The sequence below is a fragment of the Silurus aristotelis genome (genome assembly GCF_946808225.1).
Source record: "Silurus aristotelis genome assembly, chromosome: 7".
NCBI classification, from domain to species: Eukaryota; Metazoa; Chordata; class Actinopteri; order Siluriformes; family Siluridae; genus Silurus; species Silurus aristotelis.
Genome location: NC_139580.1, coordinates 28,778,336 through 28,800,117, shown reverse-complemented (window position 1 = coordinate 28,800,117; position 21,782 = coordinate 28,778,336). Strand labels below are relative to the sequence as shown.

Here is a 21,782-nt window from a genome sequence, read left to right as displayed (position 1 = left end):
TTACCGATACACCGCAGACGTCTAGGGGTGAAAGAGACGGATGAAGAGATCAAAAACTGAGATCTGATGGAAACAGATATAATTCGGATTGTGTCTGCATTTAAATTGATCAGAATAAATTCAATGTTTAGCAGAGTGGCATTAACGTGTGTGTGTGTGTGTGTGTGTGTGTGTGTGTGTGTGTGTGTGTGTGTGTGTGTGTGTGAATAGTAATTCATCTGGACAACGTGTGTGAATGAGAGAAGCTCCACCCAATACTGGCAGCAGCCCTCAGTGCCTCTGTAAACAGCATTTTAATCTCATTAGGTTTCATCCATCGATCTCAGTGGCACAAAAGCCTGACAGCTGTGTTTCCACAGACAGCAGACAGATGGGAAAGAGGGTCTGAAGAGAGATTCTGTGCTGTTGAGTGATATGATATTTCTATAAACCCCTTGCTTTATTAAATCGGTTCCCCACAGAGCTCCTTCTCACACTCCTATGCAGCTAAATCCAGAGCTGGTCTGGTCACTCGCACTACACCGTGCATGATCCGTGACTTTTCTCCTGCATAGATATCTCATTGACATTGACTCTGCTAAAATATTTAACACAGGAACTGTGCGATCCCTAGAAACAAAAGAGCTGCTCCTATTTTTTTCAAGGTGATATAATCGGAAATGATAAGCATGAAGGGCTCTCGGATGATGGACTGATTCATGCATGTCTGTTCTAAATAATTTAGCACAAACTTGCACTTGAACTTTTTATGTTTATTCAGACAGTTGTAGGTGTTTCAGGGGTTAAAATATACTAGATTTGGAATTATAAGTGTGTTGGGGGTTTAGAGGTTATAGGGGTTATAATGGGCTACATTGTCAGTTATGGGGTTATACCATGATTGATTTGGGGTTGTAAGGGTTCTAGGAGTTATACTGTACAAGATTTGTGGGTGTATATGTTATAGGGGTTATTATGGGCTAAATTTGAGTTTATAGGAGTTATAATGTATTAGATTGGGTGTGTTGATGGTTAATTGAGGTTATTATGGGCTACGTTTTTAGTTATAAGGGTGATTTGGGTTGTTGGGGTTATAATGTACTAGATATGGGAATGTAGTGGTAATAGGGGTTATAATGGGCTAAATTTGGGGTTATAGGTGTTATAATGTATTAGATTTGGCAATGTAGGTGTAATAGGGGTTATAATGGGTACATTTGGGGTTAGAGGGGTTATAATGGGCTAAATTCTGGGTTATAGGGATCATAATGGGATAAATATAGGGTTATAGGGTTTATAATGTATTAGATTTGGGGATGTAGGTGTGATAGGGGTTCTAATAGGCTTAACTAGGGGTTTTAGGGGTTATAGAGGTTATAATGTTTTACATTTGGGGATATGGGTGTGATAAGGGGTTATAATGGGCTATATTTGGGGTTATAGTGGTTATAATGGACTAAATTGGGGTTATAGGGGTTATAATGGGCCAAAATTGGGGTTATAGGGGTCCTAATAGAATACATTTAGGGTTGTACGGTTTATAATGTATTAGATTTTAAGATGTAGGTGTTATAGGGGTCATAAAGGGATAGATTTGGGGTTATAAAGGTTATAATGTATGCGGTTGGGATGTAGGGGTAGAAGGGTTTATGGTGTAATATGGTGCACATGCTGGACGGTGTTTGCACGATGCCTCCAGCGGTTTCAATCCGATCGGTGTTAAAACATCTTGCTGGTGTTTTTATTTGCAGTATTTGGGTTCCATGCTGGTGAAAGAGCTGAGAGGAACCGAGTCCACGCATGACGCCTGCGCAAAAATGAGGGTAAGATTTGTCTTCATACGGTTGACCTTCTGTTCCACCCAAACCGTTGATGACTGCAGTGAACCCTGCTGACCTTTACCCTGGAAATTACTGTCTCATTCTATCTATCTTTTTTCTCTTTCAATCATTTCCATCTGTTGTCATGTATTTCATGTCATGTACTTTTTTATGTAGCACGCTCTGTGCTCTGTCTATCTCTATCTCGCTCTAATTGTTGTTTATGTTCAGTCTTTCTATCTGTCTCTTTCTTGCACTTTCTCACCCTCTGTCTCTCATTGTCTATTTGCCTTGTGCTCGACTCTCTTTTGTTCTACCGCTCTCTCTCTCTCTCTCTCTCTCTCTCTCTCTCTCTCTCTCTCTCTCTCTCTCTCTCTCTCTCTCTCTCTCTCTCTCTCTCTCTTTCTCTCTCTCTCTCTCTCTCTCATGAAATCTGTTTTAAAGCAGATTCTGACAGGTCCAGGACAGTGTAAACATGCTGAGGCAAAGATAAACGCTGACCGAGAAACAGAAAAAGCGGAGAAGAATAAAGCAGTGAATATATAACTGTCGGAAAGCTTACATGATATCAAAAGAGGGATGCAAAATTTATTCTGACCCGATTAAAAATTGGAGTCATTTACCCAGGAGATAAGATTTTTCACATTCACTTTGTATATTAAATGTATTCAGAGGTTGATTTCTTTTAGTTGCAGGTGTACATAAGGATTTATGGAGACTGTAACATGGTGGAATAATAATGTTATAATATGTATAGGGGTGTGAGGGCTAAGATGTGATAGATTTGGCAGGTATAGGGCTTATAATTGTTTACAGTGATTGATTTGGCTGTGTAGGTTTTATAAGGGTTATTAATGTACATGGGGTATAGGGGATATAATGGTTATTATGTATTAGATTTGGGGGTGTAGTTGTTATAATGTATTAGATTTGGGGATATAATAGTTATTATGTATTAGATTTGGGGGTGTAGGGGTTATAATGTATTAGATTTGGGGATATAATAGTTATTATGTATTAGATTTGGGGGTGTAGGGGTTATAATGTATTAGATTTGGGGGTATTGGGGTTATAATGTATTAGATTTGGGGGTGTAGGGGTTATAATGTATTAGATTTGGGGGTGTAGGGGTTATAATGTATTAGATTTGGGGGTGTAGGGGTTATAGTGTATTAGATTTGGGGGTGTAGTGGTTATATTTTGTATTAGATTTGGGGGTGTAGGGGTTATAATGTATTAGATTTGGGGGTGTAGTGGTTATAATGTATTAGATTTGGGGGTGTAGTGGTTATAATGTATTAGATTTGGGGGTGTAGGGGTTATAATGTATTAGATTTGGGGGTGTAGGGGTTATAATGTATTAGATTTGGGGGTATAGGGGTTATAATGTATTAGATTTGGGGGTGTAGGGGTTATAATGTATTAGATTTGGGGGTGTAGTGGTTATAATGTATTAGATTTGGGGGTGTAGGGGTTATGATGTATTAGATTTGGGGGTGTAGGGGTTATAATGTATTAGATTTGGGGGTATAGGGGTTATAATGTATTAGATTTGGGGGTATTGGGGTTATAATGTATTAGATTTGGGGGTATAGGGGTTATAATGTAATAGATTTGGGGGTGTAGGGGTTATAATGTATTAGATTTGGGGGTATAGTGGTTATAATGTATTAGATTTGGGGGTGTAGGGGTTATAATGTATTAGATTTGGGGGTATAGGGGTTATAGTGTATTAGATTTGGGGGTATAGTGGTTATAATGTATTAGATTTAGGGGTATAGGGGTTATCATGTATTAGATTTGGGGGTATAGGGGTTATAATGTATTAGATTTGGGGGTATTGGGGTTATAATGTATTAGATTTGGGGGTGTAGGGGTTATAATGTATTAGATTTGGGGGTGTAGGGGTTATAATGTATTAGATTTGGGGGTGTAGGGGTTATAATGTATTAGATTTGGGGGTATAGTGGTTATAATGTATTAGATTTGGGGGTGTAGGGGTTATAATGTATTAGATTTGGGGGTGTAGGGGTTATAATGTATTAGATTTGGGGGTATTGGGGTTATAATGTATTAGATTTAGGGGTATAGGGGTTATAATGTATTAGATTTGGGGGTATAGTGGTTATAATGTATTAGATTTAGGGGTATAGGGGTTATCATGTATTAGATTTGGGGGTATAGGGGTTATAATGTATTAGATTTGGGGGTATAGGGGTTATAATGTATTAGATTTGGGGGTGTAGGGGTTATAATGTATTAGATTTGGGGGTATAGTGGTTATAATGTATTAGATTTGGGGGTGTAGGGGTTATAATGTATTAGATTTGGGGGTGTAGGGGTTATAATGTATTAGATTTGGGGGTATAGGGGTTATAATGTATTAGATTTGGGGGTGTAGTGGTTATAATGTATTAGATTTGGGGGTGTAGGGGTTATAATGTATTAGATTTGGGGGTGTAGGGGTTATAATGTATTAGATTTGGGGGTATAGGGGTTATAATGTATTAGATTTGGGGGTATAGGGGTTATAATGTAATAGATTTGGGGGTGTAGGGGTTATAATGTATTAGATTTGGGGGTGTAGGGGTTATAATGTATTAGATTTGGGGGTGTAGGGGTTATAATGTATTAGATTTGGGGGTGTAGTTGTTATAATGTATTAGATTTAGGGGTATAGGGGTTATAATGTATTAGATTTGGGGGTATAGTGGTTATAATGTATTAGATTTGGGGGTGTAGGGGTTATAATGTATTAGATTTGGGGGTGTAGGGGTTATAATGTATTAGATTTGGGGGTATTGGGGTTATAATGTATTAGATTTGGGGGTATTGGGGTTATAGTGTATTAGATTTGGGGGTATAGTGGTTATAATGTATTAGATTTAGGGGTATAGGGGTTATCATGTATTAGATTTGGGGGTATAGGGGTTATAATGTATTAGATTTGGGGGTATAGGGGTTATAATGTATTAGATTTGGGGGTATTGGGGTTATAATGTATTAGATTTGGGGGTGTAGGGGTTATAATGTATTAGATTTGGGGGTGTAGGGGTTATAATGTATTAGATTTGGGGGTATAGTGGTTATAATGTATTAGATTTGGGGGTGTAGGGGTTATAATGTATTAGATTTGGGGGTGTAGGGGTTAAATTGTATTAGATTTGGGGGTGTAGGGGTTATAATGTATTAGATTTAGGGGTATAGTGGTTATAATGTATTAGATTTGGGGGTATTGGGGTTATAGTGTATTAGATTTGGGGGTATAGTGGTTATAATGTATTAGATTTGGGGGTATTGGGGTTATAGTGTATTAGATTTGGGGGTATAGTGGTTATAATGTATTAGATTTGGGGGTATTGGGGTTATAGTGTATTAGATTTGGGGGTATAGTGGTTATAATGTATTAGATTTAGGGGTATAGGGGTTATCATGTATTAGATTTGGGGGTATAGGGGTTATAATGTATTAGATTTGGGGGTATAGGGGTTATAATGTATTAGATTTGGGGGTGTAGGGGTTATAATGTATTAGATTTGGGGGTGTAGGGGTTATAATGTATTAGATTTGGGGGTGTAGGGGTTATAATGTATTAGATTTGGGGGTGTAGGGGTTATAATGTATTAGATTTGGGGGTATAGGGGTTATAATGTATTAGATATGGGCTTATAGTGGTTATAATGTATTAGATTTGGGGGTATAGTGGTTATAATGTATTAGATTTGGGGGTATAGGGGTTATAATGTATTAGATTTGGGGGTGTAGGGGTTATAATGTATTAGATTTGGGGGTGTAGTTGTTATAATGTATTAGATTTGGGGGTGTAGTTGTTATAATGTATTAGATTTGGGGGTGTAGGGGTTATAATGTATTAGATTTGGGGGTGTAGGGGTTATAATGTATTAGATTTGGGGGTGTAGGGGTTATAATGTATTAGATTTGGGGGTGTAGTTGTTATAATGTATTAGATTTGGGGGTGTAGAGGTTATAATGTATTAGATTTGGGGGTGTAGGGGTTATAATGTATTAGATTTGGGGGTGTAGGGGTTATAATGTATTAGATTTTGGGGTATAGGGGTTATAATGTATTAGATTTGGGGGTGTAGTTGTTATAATGTATTAGATTTGGGGGTGTAGTTGTTATAATGTATTAGATTTGGGGGTGTAGTTGTTATAATGTATTAGATTTGGGGGTGTAGTTGTTATAATGTATTAGATTTGGGGGTGTAGTTGTTATAATGTATTAGATTTGGGGGTGTAGTTGTTATAATGTATTAGATTTGGGGGTGTAGTTGTTATAATGTATTAGATTTGGGGGTGTAGTGGTTATAATGTATTAGATTTGGGGGTGTAGTTGTTATAATGTATTAGATTTGGGGGTGTAGTTGTTATAATGTATTAGATTTGGGGGTGTAGTTGTTATAATGTATTAGATTTGGGGGTGTAGTTGTTATAATGTATTAGATTTGGGGGTGTAGTTGTTATAATGTATTAGATTTGGGGGTGTAGTTGTTATAATGTATTAGATTTGGGGGTGTAGGGGTTATAATGTATTAGATTTGGGGGTGTAGTTGTTATAATGTATTAGATTTGGGGGTGTAGTTGTTATAATGTATTAGATTTGGGGGTATAGGGGTTATAATGTATTAGATTTGGGGGTGTAGGGGTTATAATGTATTAGATTTGGGGGTGTAGTTGTTATAATGTATTAGATTTGGGGGTGTAGTTGTTATAATGTATTAGATTTGGGGGTGTAGTTGTTATAATGTATTAGATTTGGGGGTGTAGTTGTTATAATGTATTAGATTTGGGGGTGTAGTTGTTATAATGTATTAGATTTGGGGGTGTAGTTGTTATAATGTATTAGATTTGGGGGTGTAGTGGTTATAATGTATTAGATTTGGGGGTATAGGGGTTATAATGTATTAGATTTGGGGGTATAGGGGTTATAATGTATTAGATTTGGGGGTGTAGTGGTTATAATGTATTAGATTTGGGGGTATTGGGGTTATAATGTATTAGATTTGGGGGTATAGGGGTTATAATGTATTAGATTTGGGGGTGTAGTGGTTATAATGTATTAGATTTAGGGGTATAGGGGTTATAATGTATTAGATTTGCGGGTGTAGGGGTTATAATGTATTAGATTTAGGGGTATAGGGGTTATAATGTATTAGATTTGGGGGTGTGGGTTATAATGTATTAGATTTGGGGGTGTAGGGGTTATAATGTATTAGATTTGGGGGTATAGTGGTTATAATGTATTAGATTTAGGGGTATAGGGGTTATAATGTATTAGATTTGGGGGTATAGGGGTTATAATGTATTAGATTTGGGGGTATAGGGGTTATAGTGTATTAGATTTGGGGGTGTAGGGGTTATAGTGTATTAGATTTAGGGGTATAGGGGTTATTGTGTATTAGATTTGGGGGTATTGGGGTTATAGTGTATTAGATTTGGGGGTATAGTGGTTATAATGTATTAGATTTGGGGGTATAGGGGTTATAATGTATTAGATTTGGGGGTATAGGGGTTATAATGTATTAGATTTAGGGGTATAGGGGTTATAATGTATTAGATTTGGGGGTGTAGGGGTTATAATGTATTAGATTTGGGGGTGTAGGGGTTATAGTGTATTAGATTTAGTTGTATAGGGGTTATTGTGTATTAGATTTGGGGGTATTGGGGTTATAGTGTATTAGATTTGGGGGTATAGTGGTTATAATGTATTAGATTTGGGGGTATAGTGGTTATAATGTATTAGATTTAGGGGTATAGGGGTTATAATGTATTAGACTTGGGGGTATAGGGGTTATAATGTATTAGATTTGGGGGTATAGGGGTTATAATGTATTAGATTTGGGGGTGTAGGGGTTATAATGTATTAGATTTGGGGGTATTGGGGTTATAATGTATTAGATTTGGGGGTGTAGGGGTTATAATGTATTAGATTTGGGGGTATAGGGGTTATAATGTATTAGATTTGGGGGTGTAGGGGTTATAATGTATTAGATTTGGGGGTGTAGGGGTTATAATGTATTAGATTTGGGGGTGTAGGGGTTATAATGTATTAGATTTGGGGGTGTAGTGGTTTTAATGTATTAGATTTAGGGGTATAGGGGTTATTGTGTATTAGATTTGGGGGTATAGGGGTTATAATGTATTAGATTTGGGGGTATAGGGGTTATAATGTATTAGATTTGGGGGTGTAGGGGTTATAATGTATTAGATTTGGGGGTGTAGTGGTTTTAATGTATTAGATTTAGGGGTATAGGGGTTATAATGTATTAGATTTGGGGGTGTAGGGGTTATAATGTATTAGATTTGGGGGTGTAGGGGTTATAATGTATTAGATTTAGGGGTATAGGGGTTATTGTGTATTAGATTTGGGGGTATTGGGGTTATAGTGTATTAGATTTGGGGGTATAGGGGTTATAGTGTATTAGATTTGGGGGTGTAGGGGTTATAATGTATTAGATTTGGGGGTATAGTGGTTATAATGTATTAGATTTAGGGGTATAGGGGTTATAATGTATTAGATTTGGGGGTGTAGGGGTTATAATGTATTAGATTCGGGGGTATAGTGGTTATAATGTATTAGATTTAGGGGTATAGGGGTTATCATGTATTAGATTTGGGGGTGTAGGGGTTATCATGTATTAGATTTGGGGGTGTAGGGGTTATAATGTATTAGATTTGGGGGTATTGGGGTTATAATGTATTAGATTTGGGGGTATTGGGGTTATAATGTATTAGATTTGGGGGTGTAGGGGTTATAATGTATTAGATTTGGGGGTGTAGGGGTTATCATGTATTAGATTTGGGGGTATAGGGGTTATAATGTATTAGATTTGGGGGTGTAGGGGTTATAATGTATTAGATTTGGGGGTATAGGGGTTATAATGTATTAGATTTGGGGGTATTGGGGTTATAATGTATTAGATTTGGGGGTGTAGGGGTTATAATGTATTAGATTTGGGGGTATAGTGGTTATAATGTATTAGATTTGGGGGTGTAGTTGTTATAATGTATTAGATTTGGGGGTATAGGGGTTATAATGTATTAGATTTGGGGGTATAGGGGTTATAATGTATTAGATTTGGGGGTGTAGGGGTTATAATGTATTAGATTTGGGGGTATTGGGGTTATAGTGTATTAGATTTGGGGGTATAGTGGTTATAATGTATTAGATTTGGGGGTATAGTGGTTATAATGTATTAGATTTGGGGGTGTAGTTGTTATAATGTATTAGATTTGGGGGTATTGGGGTTATATTGTATTAGATTTGGGGGTATAGTGGTTATAATGTATTAGATTTGGGGGTGTAGTTGTTATAATGTATTAGATTTGGGGGTATTGGGGTTATATTGTATTAGATTTGGGGGTGTAGTTGTTATAATGTATTAGATTTGGGGGTTATAATGTATAAGATTTGGGGGTGTAGTTGTTATAATGTATTAGATTTGGGGGTATTGGGGTTATAATGTATTAGATTTGGGGGTGTTGTGGTTATAATGTATTAGATTTGGGGGTGTAGTTGTTATAATGTATTAGATTTGGGGGTGTAGGGGTTATAATGTATTAGATTTGGGGGTGTAGTGGTTATAATGTATTAGATTTGGGGGTGTAGTTGTTATAATGTATTAGATTTGGGGGTGTAGTTGTTATAATGTATTAGATTTGGGGGTATAGGGGTTATAATGTATTAGATTTGGGGGTGTAGTGGTTATAATGTATTAGATTTGGGGGTATAGGGGTTATAATGTATTAGATTTGGGGGTATAGGGGTTATAATGTATTAGATTTGGGGGTATAGGGGTTATAATGTATTAGATTTGGGGGTATAGGGGTTATAATGTATTAGATTTGGGGGTGTAGTTGTTATAATGTATTAGATTTGGGGGTGTAGTTGTTATAATGTATTAGATTTGGGGGTGTAGTTGTTATAATGTATTAGATTTGGGGGTATTGGGGTTATAATGTATTAGATTTGGGGGTGTAGTTGTTATAATGTATTAGATTTGGGGGTGTAGTTGTTATAATGTATTAGATTTGGGGGTATAGGGGTTATAATGTATTAGATTTGGGGGTATAGTTGTTATAATGTATTAGGTTTGGGGGTATAGGGGTTATAATGTATTAGATTTGGGGGTATTGGGGTTATAATGTATTAGATTTGGGGGTATAATTGTTATAATGTATTAGATTTGGGGGTATAGGGGTTATAATGTATTAGATTTTGGGGTGTAGTTGTTATAATGTATTAGATTTTGGGGTGTAGTTGTTATAATGTATTAGATTTGGGGGTGTAGGGGTTATAATGTATTAGATTTGGGGGTGTAGTTGTTATAATGTATTAGATTTGGGGGTATAGTGGTTATAATGTATTAGATTTGGGGGTGTAGTTGTTATAATGTATTAGATTTGGGGGTGTAGGGGTTATAATGTATTAGATTTGGGGGCGTAGGGGTTATAATGTATTAGATTTGGGGGTGTGGGTTATAATGTATTAGATTTGGGGGTTTAATAATAATGCTTATAGTGTGCTAAATCTGGGGGGGGGGGGTATAGGGGCTATATTATTGTTCAGGGGTGTGGGGGCTACTGTATATGTTATTATATCTTAGTTATAATGGGATAAATAGGGGCGGTGTGGGGGTTGTTGCGGTTAAAATGGGCTAAACTCAGGGGGTATCGGTGTTATAATGTATTTTTTATATAATGTTTAAAAGATTTGAGGGGTGTAACGTCTGAAGTGTTTATAGTGTGAAAGATTTTTGGAGTTTTGGGGTTGTAGGGGTTATAAAGTTTGGGTATGTAGGTGATTATAAGGGTTATAGTGTGTTAAATCTGGGGGTATAGGGGTTAGAGAGGTTATATTGTACAGGGTTTGGGGGTATAAAGGTTGAAGGGTTTAAGGTGTAGGGTGTAGGGGTTATAGGTACTATAACATGGTTGATGTGGGGGTGTAGGTGGAATGGGGGTTATAAGGTGATTAATTTTGTGGTGTAGGGGTTGAAAGGGTTTATAGTGTTAGGGGTAAATTTGGGGTATAGATAATCTGTTTTGCTGTATGTTAGCCTCGTCTCATACTTTTTGAAGTTTGAGGATTGTTGTTTTGGTGGCTTTATGATTTTTTTTTTTCTCTTGTCTTTCCTACAAGAAGTCTACGGAACAAATGAAGAAAGTCCCTACCATAGTCCTCTCCGTCTCATACAAAGGAGTCAAGTTTATAGATGCAACAAATAAGGTGAGCATCATCTGCCTTTCTTTTCCTTTTTCCTTTTTACATCTCTAACATGCATTTTATGTTGCAATCCTTCTCTCCCCTCTACAGAACATCATAGCCGAGCATGAGATTCGGAACATCTCGTGTGCAGCGCAGGATCCTGAGGACCTCTCCACGTTTGCCTACATTACCAAAGACTTGAAGTCCAGTCACCACTACTGCCATGTGTTTACAGCTTTTGATGTGGTTAGTAAAACACCTTGTGTAATTACATCATCATTCACATTTACATTTACGAGGTTCGGGAGAGGCTCCCATACAGAGTGACTTGCCCAAGTGCTTTTACATTTCTATCATTAAACAAACCATGATACTTTTTCATTAGATCACAGACTAAGAACATAATCAGTCTAAAACACTGTTCGGAGGGGTATAGGTCTAAGAACTGAAGAGCCTTGGTTCATGGCTTCCTTGTGCCCTGAGAGATGCTGAGACCAGTAGAGCATAGGTGTTTGGATGGAGCATGGGAATAGATGTATATTTACATTTATGGTATTTTTGGCAGACACCCTTATGCAGAATAACTTACAGTACAACTGAGCAATTTGGAATTAAGGGCCTCACTCAAGGTCACAGCAGTGGCAGCTTGGTATAGCTGGGAATTAAACTTGTGACCTTCCGATCCAGAGTCCAATACTAAGTACATCTGTTTAATGTTTAATATTTGCTGTAGATTGCCTGTAGCCTCATTTGAGCATTTCATACATATAACAAATAAACTTGAAACTTAAACATAAAGGACATCAGTCCAGAAAGATGTACCACCACCATGGGTCAAAACAGCATATGTGGTTTTAGTAAAGAGTGAAACTGCTTGTTAGGTGTATGAACAGAGTATTCTGATATGAGATTGCTATTTCGAGAGTTTCACTTGGGGGCAGACACAACCTCTGAATTTTATTAAATTCTCTTGGATTCAGAAGCAGATGGCCATGGAACACTTTGTGACCTGGAATAGGAAACCACTACATAAGATTCCCAGAGACCCTCTGATATCTACTGAACTAGCTTCAACTTTCTGCAACTGGATACCTGTGAACAGGTTAAAGTGACAAACTGGATGTAATGCAACACTACAGGACGTCTCCAAGCAAAATAGGGTCCGCTAATTTATGTTACAGGTATAAAAATGAATGCCAGCATGGCGCAGTAGTAAGTGGCTAGTGTGTCCTTTAACCTAGCAAAGGGGGCGCACGTGTATTTTGGTGGGCCAGTTCAGAGACCTTTAATCAAGTTTGCAGGCAGCAGTGTGAACGCATGCATGGTCAGCGCATGGTGCTGAAGTTTGTTGTGAACAAAAGTGTAAACCTGCAGGATATATACAGAGGAATTTGAGCGCAGTACGAAAAGATGACCGTCCCCGACTATCCCAAACCCGGTCTTGGTGGTTCCTTGATGTCAAAAGTGAAGCAGGCTGTTCTAGAATGGTACAGGATAGTCTTTCTATGCCGAATCTTTCCAGGTGTTAGTTAAATGCTGGGATGAGTGTATAAATGTAGCAGGGGAGTATTTAGAAAAAGAAATTTAGTTAACTCCTTGAAATTAGTTAACTCAAAAATCCTGGTTTGACTTAAACGCCACTCGTAGAACGCCACTCGTTTGCCCTTATGATTTGAATTCCCTGAAAAGATCGATGAGTTTAATGCCAAAATTGAAGAAGTGCTTTGCAAAATGGAAAAGTGGACCAAATCTATGACTAATAACTAATAACTCACAAATTCACATTCAAATATGACTGAAAAGGTTTGCCTATGCCTGTAACCGCCCCCCTCAGCAAGGCAGCAGGAATCCCCCATGCTACCTTTGGCCATTCTCTCAGTACTACCTGCCATTTGGCTGTTTGCCTTTGACCTGCAGATTCACAACCTGTCTGAGAATGGGGGGGCAGGTAAGCTCACTTCCTACTGGGAAGAAAAGGTAAAAGTAGCCCCTTAAAAGAAGGAGTGAGAGGCAACATTAACTGATGAAGGGAATCCAGAACCGTGAATGAATTGTGTGGTGGAGAAGGCTGGCTACTGCCTACTGGCAAACTTCTGATCCCTAAAATAAAGTGTTGCCTAATAAAAGTATATCTAAAACCTTTATATAAATAAATAGATTCTCTCCATTATTATTATGTAAAAAAAACGATACATCATGAAACAAATGACACTTTTTAAAATCCATGCATCACATGGTTAACTTATAGAATACAGAATGTCAAAGTAATCTAGATAGATCTAAATAAAAAATACATATATGAATCTTGGATTGTTGCATTGCATTATGCAGAGAAGCTTCTTTTCTCCTTCCAGGAATCAGAAAATGGTCATACGGCTGTAACTTGGCTCTGAGATTTAACATCATATTTTGGCGGACATTTACGACATTTGGCAGAAGCCCTTATCCAGAGAGACTTACATTGATCTCATTTATACAACTGAGCAGCTAAGAGATTCAGTTATTTGCTCAGGGTCTAGAAGTGGCAACTTGGTGTGACTGGGATTTGAACTCACAACCTTTGGGAACCAAAGTCTTTTAACCACTCAGCTACCACCTGCCCATACAAACAAGGCAGAGAAATGTCAAAAGTAAAGAAATGAAATCCAGTTATAATTATTGTTGTAGAGTTAATCGGAAAATATGGTACTTGTCTGACTTGTTAGCGCCTCATTCATAAAATTGGAACTACTGAGCAGGAACATGTCACCTTTAATACAGTAGACCAAGCAGTATGTACTCTCAAACTCTCCAGATCATGCCCTATGAATCGGATTACAATAAACAATATGAGACACTGCCCCATTTAAACCATGATAATAATAACAACTCAAAAAATACCTTTAGTTTTTATTGCTTAGATATCAATTCTTAATACCCCCAATATGGCTGCCTCGGCACCTTGTCTTGTATTGTTTAGTTTGTTAAATTTTTATTTATTTATTTATTTATTATTTTGATTTCCTATATTTTATATATATTTTTTTTTCATATTTTTTGCCACCAAAAAAACTCCAAGAAAGATGATTTTTGATTCTAGCAAATCTTGTCTTGTGTATCTGTGGGCAGAATCTGGCCTATGAGATCATCCTGACGCTGGGCCAGGCGTTTGAGGTGGCCTATCAGCTGGCTCTGCAGGCCAGGAAGAGTGGCCATGGCTCATCCACACTGCCTGAGAGTTTCGACAACAAACCATCCAAACCCATCCCCAAACCACGCTCCAACATCCGCAAATCCGTAAGTGCTCAACACACACTCTTACACACACTCTGCTTCCTCTCTGTGTGCAGTGTGTGGCTTCTGAGTGCTGTTTTCTGTTTTCTCTTTCACTTCATTACGGTTCACATTTGTCATGTGTTTCACTGACTATCATCAAGTCTAAAAATAGAAAACTTCTGTTGTGGCTTTTCAGTGTTTCTGAGTGCATGTCAGCATGAGGGAAGTATGTGACAAGAGCATCAGTTCCAGAATGATTGGCACTTTTTGTTATTATGTACAAAAGTTATAAAATGTCATTGTGGGTAATGGACACGTGAACTTTCCACCCATGTGTGGTTCCTTTCCAAACTTACTACAAAGACTGAGGCACACAATTGTATAGGGCGTCTTTGGATGCTTTAGCATGACTCAAACCTGTTTCAGCATGGCAATGCCCCTGTGCACAATGGGTTAAAATATGTGAACAATCTCCTGCTATAGAGCTCCAACCCTATTAAACATAATGAATGTGAATGTTGACCGCACCCCAGGCCTCCTTTCCCCAGCTACATCAGTACCTCAACACCTTTGTGGCTGAAGGAATCTCCACAAATCTCCACAATCACATTATTGCTTATTTATTTATATGAATAGCCTTTTAAACATTGGACATTGTCCCAAAGCAAAAACACATTGTACGTATTACAAATATACATTTCAGCATCAGTAAATAAGCCCTATAAGTGTATCCCTAATGAGCAAGCCAGTGGTGACAACTCTTTGAGATGGTCTGAGGAAGAGATCTTGAGAAGAACCAGACATGATTCATTACAGTTCCATCATTGTTGAGGGTATCAGTGGTTCACCAATGGACACTGGAATGCAAATACTGTTTGTGGCAACTGTATGTGCCAAAAACAAGTGAAGCACACTGTCTATATTTATTATAGTCCAAATCTATCTTCAAGGTTTAAAAACTAGTGGAACATCTCATCAGAGTTGAGGATGAGGATGGGTTTCCCTCAGAAACTGGTCTTGCAGCAACACCACCGAGAGAAACGCTATGAAATGAAGAGAATAGATTATTAGGAATAATTTAATTAATATTCATGGACAAATATAGAAAAAATTTAACTCAACGATTGTGATAGAGTTTAGGCAAGCAGAGAAGGCCTTTCTGACCTTGATGGCATACCAATGAAATGATTAGACAGCAGTTCTTGGCCTGTACACATCCCCGGTGATGGTTTTGTCGTATCTCCTGGCCCTCGCAGTGACTTACTGAACATGATTGATGAGAAAGTGTGTTGAAGTGTCTTAGTCTACACCTGCCCCGACACAGTGCCCCACTGACTCACACACACACACACACACACACACACACACACACACACACACACACACACACACACACACACACACATCCTACACCTTTCCCCTGCCTCCCCAGAGTCACACGCAGGACCACGTACAAGACGGATTTGAAAATAGATTTCTATTTATAGCGCCACTCCGTCCATAACCCCACATTCTGTCTGGGTCACAATGACCTATTTTATTCTGCGTTTCTTTTCTATTAGAACTGAATTAATACATGATGTAACAACATACAAGATTTATAGCTAAGAAACGGATGATAAAGAATTGTTCTGTCCATCTTCTCTATGTTACACATTTTTAATCCAGGAGAACATTTAGCTCTTGGTGCATTCTATCACAATGCTCCAGGAAATGTGATTAAGAAGCTTTTCAGTGATTGGCAGGTGGTACAAGGCTCCTCCCCTTTAGTTTAGAAAACGTTTTATGCTAAACTCACTTGCTCACCCTATCAGACACCGTCCTAGGGAACTAAGGATTGTTTTGTTTGGGGATTTAGGGCTCCAAGGGTGGAACTATGGGCTGTCTAGGGGCAGGACTAAGAGCTGGTCTAAGGGTTGGTTTAAGTATGGAACTAGAAGCTGTCTAAGGGCAGGACTAAGAGCTGATCTAAGGATGGAATTAAGGTTTGGTCTAAGGGTAGGACTAAGGGCTAAAAGTAAAACTTAAAGGTATCTAAGGTCAGGACGAAGAGCTGTCTAAGGGCAAGACTAAGGGCTTGTCTAAAGGAATAGTGTAAGGGCTGGTCTAATGGCAGGACTCAGTTTGGGACTAAGGGCTTATCCAAGGGTGGGACTTAAGGCTGTTTAAGGGCAGAACTAAGGGCTGGTCCAACAATGGTAGTAAGGTCTGAATCTTAGGAACTGGACTAAAATGTTGGATCATTTGATCAAATTAAATAGAAAAATAATACAATAAAATAACAAACTGGGGTGAGTCAATGTGGCATGACATGGAGCCGAGTTACAAGTACCACCTGAAGTGGATTATATATCATTATAACAATAATATTAGTATTAATACCTGCTCACTGTGTAATCTCTGGGAAATCGCTGTGGTATAAGTGGAATAGTCACTTCAGACTGTGCGAAAATGCGAAAATAATCCACATCAGTGTGGTCATAGCATGACGTGAATCACACCACCCTGGAGTGGTGTTTAAACACACAGTCTGTCAAGTGTTAGTCCTTACTTCATGTATCTCCGTATGGAAAAGCCAGATAAAGAAACGATGGCGTAGATCAACAGATGGCATTGATTAGTGTGTGTGTGTGTGTGTGTGTGTGTGTGTGTGTGTGTGTGTGTGTGTGTGTGTGTGTGTGTGTTTGTGTGGACATGTGTTGTTATTGTGTGTGTGTGTATATATATATATATATATATATATATATATATATATATATATATATATATATATATATATATATATATATATATATATATATATGTATAGATAGATAGATAGATAGATAGATAGATAGATAGATAGATAGATAGATAGATAGATAGATAGATAGATAGATAATTATTTTTTTCCTTGCATTAGAACTGATAGGAAAGTCCACATTGTGCTTATTGAATATGACAAAATATGGACAAATGTTTGTGGACGCTTGATCTTATAATAAGCACAATTTTTCTGTGAAGATGTGTCACTAGATTTTGTGGAGATTTTTTCAGACACAATGGTGTTAGTAAAGTCAGGTACTGATGTAGGTGAGGTGGCCTGGGATGTAGTCCAGGCCTTTATTGATCCATTGATGAAGGGGGAGTGGATCCATTGATGAAGCGGAAGTGATAGCTCCAGTGGTTAAGGCACCAGGTTACTGATCGGAAGGTCGGGGGTTTAAGCCCCGGTATCGCTAAGCTGCCACTCTTGGGCCCTTGAGCAAGGCCCTTAACCCTCTGTGCTCCAGGGGCGCTGTATCATGGCTGACCCTGTGCTCTGACCCCAGCTTCTGAGCAAGCTGGGATATGCGAAGAACAAAATTTCACTGTGCTGTAATGTATGCGTGACAAATAAAGTCTATTCTATTCTAGTCAGCGTTTACATTCATCCCAAAATTGGGTTGGAGCTCTATAGCAGAAGATATTATGGATCAAATACCATAACAATTTAAACACATGACCTATTCTCGTTTTTTTATTGTATATTGTCTCCACGACCTCTGTGAATAATGTAATATTACACCCAGTGCTGGTCTAAGGGCTGATCTAAGGGTAAAACTAAGGGCTGTCTAAAGGCTGATTAAAGTCCTGGACTAAGGACTGATCTAAGGGTGAAACTAAGGGTTGTTTTATTGGTAGGACTTACAACTGGTCCATAGTTGGGATTGAATCATGTTCAAGGGCAGAACCAAGGGTTGGTCTAATGATGGGACTAAGGACTGGTCTAATAGTGTGACTAAGGGTTGGTCTAATGATGGGACTAAGGGCTGGTCTAATAGTGTGACTAAGGGTTGGTCTAATGATGGGACTGAGGGTTGGTTTAATGATGGGACTGAGGGTTGGTCTAATAATGGGACTAAGGGCTGGTCTAATAGTGGGACTAAGGGCTGGTCTAAGGTGGAACTACAGGATGGACTAAGGGTTGATCTAAGGGTGTATCCAAGGCTGGTCTAACAGTGTAACTAAGGTTGGAACCAAGGATTGTTTTATGGGTGGGCTAAGGGCTGGTCAAAAGGTGGGACAAAATGGAGGTCTATGGGCAGAACCTAGGTCTGGTCTAATGGTGGCACTAAGGGCATGTCCAAGGGTGGTACTAAGGGCAGGACTAAGAGCTGGTACAATAATGGGAGTAAGGGATGGTCTATGGGTTAGATTAAGTACTGGATGAAGGGTAGGAAGGGCTGGTCTAAGGGTGGGATTTTCTACATCATTCTAAGCCATGAAAAGCATATCTTCATGGCGCTGGCTTTGTGCACAAAAGCATTGTTATGCTGGAACAAGTTTTTGGGTCTCCTAGTGACCCAAAAGTGAAGGGAAAATTGAACGTGACTGCATCCTAGATACTTTTGCCCATATAGCGCATATTGTGTACACATAGGATTGCTCAAAATGTGAGAAATAAATAATTGTTGCATTGGATATCTCGCTCTATTCACCATTATTTGCTCTCTCTCTCCTCCTTCTCCTCCTTCTTCTCCCGTTTTGCTGCTGACATGCATGCTCTCGAACTCTTGTGTCTAATTCAGATGGAGCAGCCTTCGATGGAGCAGAAGGGTCACGGCAATGTCCCATGGATCGTGGAGCCAGGACAGGAAGCCAAGAGAGGAGTCAACACAAAGTATGAGACAACTATTTTCTAATATGCACCCACTGTCCGCTCCTGTCTGTGTGTGTGCCTTTCAGAGCACGCCCTCTAGAGGCCCCCCAACGGAGCCATGGGCCCAGTGACCTTTGACTCGCCCGTGTCTCTCCACCCCGGTCCGGTCCAGCCCGCCCCGTTTTACTGTGGCCTCTGCATGATGTCGCTGCCGTGCTCTCTCTCTTCCTTTCTTTTTTTTTTCTCCCACTCTTTTACATTCTCTATCTCTCTCGAAACCCCCCCCACACACACACACACTTCCCTCTGGCCAAAAACACACCATTCACTTCACCCTCATTTCCTCCAAATTATAAAAAAAAAAGGTTTGATGTGATTTTTTTGTCCTCCCATTTTTCCTTTGTCCTCTATTTAGCACTTTGATCAGACACACATCCTGATTGCTTGAATGAGGACTTTAAATCCATAATGCTGCTACAAGCTTGTAAACGCAGTGTATTTCGGTGGGAGGGGGACGGCTCCATTTTTTCGTTCTTCATCATCAGGCAGTGTGTGAAGCAGTGCGCCACTACTGAGGCTTAAGGGCAATGGGAACTCTAAGGAGATCCTGTAAGGACAGCGTAAAAATGGAGATGGTGGCCGTATTTTTTTTTGTTGGTTTGTTCGTTTGTTTATATATATATTCTTTCTTTGTTTCCCTCCCCTCTCCCCCCCAGTGTGGTCTTTGTGGGTCAACCTGGGGTTTGGCTTGCTCCCAACCATTTTTGCAGGAAAAATTTGCATGTGTAAAAGGCAGGGTGTTCCGTTTTTCGATCCATGAACAGCGCCTTAAAGAAAAAAACACTTTAATCGCTTTGCCTTGTTTTTGGTTTGGCTTTGAATGCAAGCAGCCCGGAAACAGGCCCTTCGGCCCGCAGAGAGCATGTGTTCTGGCTGTGTTGGACCGGCGAAGGGGGCATCTGAGAGGCTTGTTTTTTTTTTGTTTTTTTTTTTTTCTTGGACGCTCTGGATAAGTGATTTAATCTCATTTGCAGGGTAATGCCGGACTCCCATGTCTATTACTGTGGAAATCAAAGAATGTAGCCAGCCCCCAACATGGACCCTCTCACACACACATTGCAAAAAAAGGACAGCCAAATATGGAGCCTATGAGTGGCACTTGGACTACAAACATGGCAGAGCCTGTCGAGACTGAACTTTTAACACATAACTCGGTGCGCAAACAGACTACTGGTGCGACTGTACGAGCATTCTCCATTAGACTGAGTTCACACTTCACTGGGCTCGGGCTCTGTTATGTGGACTTATGTTGTGTGAGGGAGAAGGTTGGGGGAAAGGCAAGGTACCATGGGATAGGACCATGGTTACTCATTTTTGACAGACTCATTTTTGCCCATACATCACCACTAGGGGGCAAAACACAAAGGACTTTCTGTTTGCCATGTTTTTACTTTTCTTTAATTTCCTCTTTTCATTCGGTTTAATAGTACATTCTGAATATTATGCACAAATGTGAATGGATTTATTGCACTGGACAACCATGAAAGTGACGTGTCTCATGCCAAAACCACTACAGAATTGTTGTTGACAATGCCATGCAGATTAGTATTCATACTGGTAAAACATTCATGTCTAATATAATTCTATATCGCCATTAATCTAATCCTTAATTGATTATGTTTATTATAAATTCTTCTTTTAAATGTGCAATTCTTGTCTAATGTTGTCTTGATGTAATATTATTTTTATATGACATGTTGGGCTTTGAGAAGAATAGCCATCCAGGTTTAAAAAAATATTCTAGGAAAAAAAAAAGTGTGAATGGTGTCACTCAATTTTGCTTTTCAGGTGAAAAGTCCATCGATGATACAGAAATGATGATGATGTTGATTGATGATGATGATGATTGATTGATTGATAAGCGGCTATTTGAACTATTTGAACTATTGAGTGTAACTCTAGATTTTTTTGGCACAATTCTTCTGTACATAAATATTTTCCTCAATCATTGTTCATATATGTAATGTAGTTTAACATAAAAAAAGAAGAAAATGACTAACAGAAAAAAAAAAAGAAAAAGAATTAATGACACTGGTTGATATAGTACCAAATTTTAAAAAGGTCAAAATCTCACTGTTGAAAAATATTGTTTTAACTAAACACTTTTGTGCGAGCAAAGTGGAATTGCTAACTTACCATGTACATAGGCTTGGGCTTCCAGCACTCGAATTTTCTAAGTTTGACCCTTATTTATATCCTGGCAAAAGCACATGGAATAAATCAGACTTGTACAACTGCTTCCTTTTGAGTGGCGACTTTATTCTCTTCTCTAATTTTCCATATCTGCACCATCACTCCATCATACTTACAAAGCAAAGAGTTTCTGTATTATTTTAGCCCCATGTTTCTATGAGGTCTTCAGGTTCTTTTTAAGGTTCACTCTATCCAGAATTAAATATTGTCACAAGTATTGGAACACCTGCCTTTTCCAGCCACATGTGATTCTTTGCCAAAGTTGAAGGCACACAATTGTGTAGGCTAGGAGGTTATTAAGCTAGGAGACTCAAACCAAACCAGCTACATGAATATATGCTTTATACCTGGCATGGAAGATCTCCTGCTACAGAGACCGAACCCTACTGAACACCTTTTGGGATGAATGTGAATGCTGACTGCACCCCAGGCCTTCTCACCTTCTCACCTACATCAGTACCTGACTTCACTATTCAATTCAATTCAATTCATTTCATTTTTATTTGTATAGCGTTTTTAACAATATGCATTGCCTCAAAGCAGCTTTACACAGATAAACGATGTTGCAGGGTGCAGTGATGGTGATCAGAAGCAAACTGTAGTCCTGAGTCAGTGTAGCAGTCTG

The 21,782-nt window shown here is 38.7% G+C and overlaps 1 protein-coding gene across 11 annotated transcripts in view; it reads left to right on the top strand.

Moving 5' to 3' along the window:
* The window catches only part of anks1b (ankyrin repeat and sterile alpha motif domain containing 1B), a 251,294-nt gene extending 230,092 nt beyond the window's left edge, over positions 1–21,202 (top strand). For 6 of the 11 annotated variants that reach the window (XM_083546165.1, XM_083546167.1, XM_083546169.1 and 3 more), the window contains 6 exons: positions 1,731–1,802; positions 10,966–11,049; positions 11,137–11,274; positions 14,137–14,304; positions 18,834–18,925; positions 19,939–21,202. In XM_083546165.1, the coding sequence (XP_083402291.1) occupies positions 1,731–1,802; positions 10,966–11,049; positions 11,137–11,274; positions 14,137–14,304; positions 18,834–18,925; positions 19,939–19,987 (603 nt within the window). In that variant the 3' untranslated portion in view covers positions 19,988–21,202. Of the gene's footprint in view, positions 1–1,730; positions 1,803–10,962; positions 11,050–11,136; positions 11,275–14,136; positions 14,305–18,833; positions 18,926–19,938 lie in introns of all 11 variants that reach the window. The other 5 variants (XM_083546162.1, XM_083546166.1, XM_083546168.1 and 2 more) reach the window with 1 other exon arrangement.
* The last annotated feature ends 580 nt before the right edge of the window (positions 21,203–21,782 follow it).